At 37.5% G+C, this 4,289-nt stretch overlaps 1 protein-coding gene across 2 annotated transcripts; it reads right to left on the reverse strand.

Moving 5' to 3' along the window:
* Nucleotides 1–256: 256 nt before the first annotated feature.
* On the reverse strand, nucleotides 257–3,072 carry cfap300 (cilia and flagella associated protein 300). Of its 2 annotated transcripts, none has more exons than XM_041809794.1 (7): nucleotides 2,966–3,072; nucleotides 2,768–2,849; nucleotides 1,610–1,679; nucleotides 1,350–1,507; nucleotides 1,100–1,263; nucleotides 918–984; nucleotides 257–569 (listed from the first exon to the last, which is right to left on the reverse strand). In XM_041809794.1, the coding sequence occupies exons 1-7, from the start codon at nucleotides 3,070–3,072 to the stop codon at nucleotides 438–440; spliced, it is 780 nt and encodes a 259-aa protein (XP_041665728.1). In that variant the 3' UTR covers nucleotides 257–437. The 2 variants fall into 2 exon arrangements, with proteins under 2 accessions (XP_041665728.1, XP_041665727.1); XM_041809793.1 differs by having other exon boundaries at nucleotides 1,100–1,272.
* Nucleotides 3,073–4,289: the final 1,217 nt, after the last annotated feature.

Genomic DNA, 4,289 nt, shown 5'->3' on the forward strand with positions numbered 1-4,289 from the left:
GCAAGGATGCATTCTTCTATGCATTCATGCATTCTCTACCCCTGGATTGGGATACAGCTATGGAAGGGAGTCAATTCAGTGGCAGGGCAGGTGTAGAGAGGTTATGTTGGTTTGTATGGTTTGATGATGTTGGGAACAGCTTTCTTGGCTTAGCCTTTTGTATTCCTCTTCTAAGGAAGTCACAGTTACGTCCCCCTCCTCCTCACTTGCATGACAATGATCCATATATACACACCTTTTATGGGTATAATGAAAAAACACATTTTATTGATACACATAAAAAATAAATATATTTCTATTTCCCTCTTTTACTCAAACAAAATGTGCACCCCACACCATGAACTAATTCCAAACTCTCTCTGAATTCATATGTTGATCCAGACACCAGACATCCACCAGGATGCTGTAATTCCTGCAGGTTTTTCCCTCCTGTGTTGTCACCGAGAGAATTCCCCCACACCGTAGTGGTGGTAAAACAAAGTCACATGCCTTTTAAAGGGATCAACAATCAAATAGGCAAATGTCCTCTCCTCCTCCTGTCCTCCAGGGTAACAACGGCCCGAATCATCCTGGGAGAAAAAGAAAAAAGGGTGTGTCAATAAGGAGAGAAATTCAGTGATCAAGATCTATGTAGAAAATAAACAACACAGAGAATGCTTTACTAGTGGATAACTAGGACAACAGAGTTTGTCTTTAAACATCATCCACAAGTCTGTCTTTCAAACAGAAGGTGGCTGATGCTGAAATTACTCTGGCCCAGACTTCACTATGAAGAAAGTCTTTAAGAGAAAGTAAGACTATCAACGTGTCATCTCTTCAGTATTAGAAGTTGAACATTTTAAGCCTATATTTAATGTTTGTCAGACCATTCCTTCTAAGTATGAAAAGATGACAGAAACAGACATTCAGTCACTCACATGGGCCCAGACTTTAAGGACTGTAGAGACAACACTGATCTTCTTTGACTCTGGATCCTTCTGGACACTAAAGGGAAATAAACTCCCATTATTAAAGATTAAAGAAAAAGGAACAATTACACCAGTCTACCGTCTATATGTGATATCTAAATTAGCAGAGAAGAAGGGCACATTCTACCAACCTGATCAGGTCTTTGTAGATAAGTTTAGTAGTTCTAATGTAAGGATCTATGTTGTCCTCGTACTGACACAGCTCTCCTCCCAAACAAAGGTGCTTGAACAGTCGAAACAGAAACTCTCCTCGCTCCTCTCTCCCTACAGCGTAGTAGTGCTCAGAGTCTTCCTCCTGTAACATCTGGATGATCAGAGGATGATATGACTTCACTGTTTTTTTTAAAAGGAGAGACAGACAGAAGAAAAAGAGAGAGGGACCTGTCTGAGCTTATCATAGTCAGGGTAGACGTCATGAAAGCATTTCACCACATGTCCAGAGAAGGTCAGGATCCCACAGGAGTAGAGGGGGTCAAACAGATCCATGGAGACTTTAGTGCACAGGACAGGCTCCACATCAACTTGCACTATCTCTGTCTCTGAAACACACACAGAAGTTCAAAATCAGCCTCGTGAGATCTGACTGACATATTGACCAGTAGATGAGACCAATCTTCTACTATTAGTGGTCTGAGTCATACCAAGAGGCATCCAGGCTCCATCCTTCACGTTCCTCAATGTGGAAACTACAGCAGGATCTTTGAAGAAACACTGTACAGGCAGAAGGATGTCAATAAAGTTTAAACAGAATCGTTTAAAAAGTCTTTTAATTAAAACAGAAAACCAGTAGGCCTAATTCTGTGTTGTATTTACTGGAGGGGAAAAAATGATCATCTGTTTAAGGCATAGGAAACAGTGTGGTACAGTAGCCCTGAAAGTCAACTGCAAAAAAACTAAATAAGTAAAAATAAATAAATAATTAAAAAGAAACACTGATACAATAAACACCACACATAATGCAGAGAAAATTCATAAAAATGCAAAAATATTTCATGAAATACTCAAAACATTACACAAAACGCAACACATTTATTAGAACACAAAAATAAAATGCAAAATAAAAAGAATTTTAAAAATATTTCATATTGTGTCAACATTTTGTGAAACAAAAAAGAAATTCAAAAAACTTTTCACAAAATCATGAAACATTTTTATGAATGAAAAAAATAATCAAATGCAAAAAACCATGAACCATTTAATTATCAAAAAGATAAAATTGAATTCAATGCAAAAACGTTTCAGAAACAGAAAAAATGAAAAAAAAAAAAAAAGAAATTACAAAAGCATCTGTTTGAATACAAAAACTGTCATAAATCACAACGATATTATGTGAAACATTTTGCATTTTGTGAAATGCAAAAAAAGCAAAAGGAAAAAAATCAAAAACATTTACACCCCCCCCCCCCCACACACACACACACACAAATCATCAAAGACAAAATGGTTCACTAAACACAGAAAAAAAAAGTAAAAACATTTGATGAAACACAAAATAATTCAGGAAAGGTGATGAACACTCTAGAAAAAAATTATTTTTTGCTTTTAGGAAGACGATTTTATGTTTCTCATCATTTTACCATCTTATGATTTCATGTTTCAGGGCAAGAACAACTATTTGAATACAAGTTTAAGTGTTTTCTTCAGTAAATGCTTTTGTAGTTAACCTTCAGGGCCACCGTAGTAAACACATCATTACGTCAGCATTTTGAGAACAGTAGTACCATCACATCCACAGTCTGTCCTACTGGTTAGTACCTATTCTTCTCAACAATGACCTGATTGTTTCTAAAAGATCTTACCAGAGCAAACTTGTCTCTGTTGTAGTGGTAAAAGTTCTGGTCAAAGCTGAAGCTCTGCGCTGAAATCCTCCCCAACATCGACCTGAGTGAACAAACACAGGCATCCTTTACTGCAGACCACAGGCTGAAGTTAACCAAGAACAAAGCTCCAGAACACAGGAGTCATTAACCTGAACCAGTCTAGATACTAAAACTCACCATTTCATCAACAATGCTGCCGTGTCTTTCTCCTGTAAAGACGACTTCTTTAGAGGAAGAGGAGCGAAGGAGAAAGTTTGGTCAAACTGACACTGATCCGCAGCCATCTCACCGGCTGGTCTGTCTCTGCTTATTGTAAGTAGAATAAAAGGAGTCACTCCTGATAGAAAACAGGAGCAGGTTACAGCTGTTTCAAGACCAATCAACGACGGGTACACTCACTAACAGCCAATCAGCGAACAGTTTCTGTAACACTTAAAAAAATGACGAAGTGGTACCTCTTCATGCTATGAACATCTAACAAGATTCGCGTACTTGTTGCCTTGACAACGAACGCTACAACATTCTTTTTAAAACGCTAACTCACTTAAATCAGCTTCCTGATGATTCTGGTTCACAGTTTGCTTATTTTTTATTATAAATTTGCGCACTAGTCATCTTTTCCTCTCGCTTAAAATAAATCAGTCATATTAAGTCCGTTCAATAGAATGGAGAAAAGGTTACTCTTTCCAGGCAAGGAGACACATCCTTACTGCCACCAGAGGACAGCATTGCCCTGCTTTAGAAACAAACTTCCACTGCAGGCTTCATGACTGATTTTCGTGATGATTTTTTTTAAACTTTAGTGCACCACTGCCTCCATGATTATCTTATTGGTCACTGTCTTCTTATATGCAGCTGCACGTGCTCAATTAAACTGGAACCAATGTATTGTATTTCAAACTCAAATACAAAAATAATTTATATGGATGAGCTAGACCCATATTAATTCAATTTTAAGTTTATTATTCTATGCACTGAATGTTACAGTTTGATTATTTTAATATTTAATTTTTGCTTATCTATTTTTCAAAAAATGCATTTAGTGATGCACTTCGAAAAAGTTTTACAAAAACAGTTGTCGCCAAATAAAGCCTCTATATTCATGCAAAGAACTATCTGTACTCGCATCATGGATTTTGAATGCCCGATGAAAACTGGATTACATTTTGGTCTCATTTTAGTCATCTTGATAGAAACTACAATTCCTTTTTTAGTCAACAAAAAATGAGAAACAGCCTGACCTCTGAAGCTCAGGCCCTGAAAACCCTCTGGAGAAAAAAACAGCAATCATAATTAATAACGCTATGTGTCCTTGTAACTTTTGTCCAGGACCACCTGAGCACCAGGAACAAAAAGGGCAATGTCTCTTTATGAGCACCTTTTATCAGACATCGAAAGGCTGTGTGTTTCTGCAGCGTCTCACCTGTTTAAGCTGAGCCTCGTTTGTTCCCGTAGCAACGTGTTCGCACCTCTACATGCTATGCATCTGACTTTTTCAGCC

Source organism: Cheilinus undulatus, linkage group 16 (genome assembly GCF_018320785.1).
Source record: "Cheilinus undulatus linkage group 16, ASM1832078v1, whole genome shotgun sequence".
NCBI classification, from domain to species: domain Eukaryota; kingdom Metazoa; phylum Chordata; class Actinopteri; order Labriformes; family Labridae; genus Cheilinus; species Cheilinus undulatus.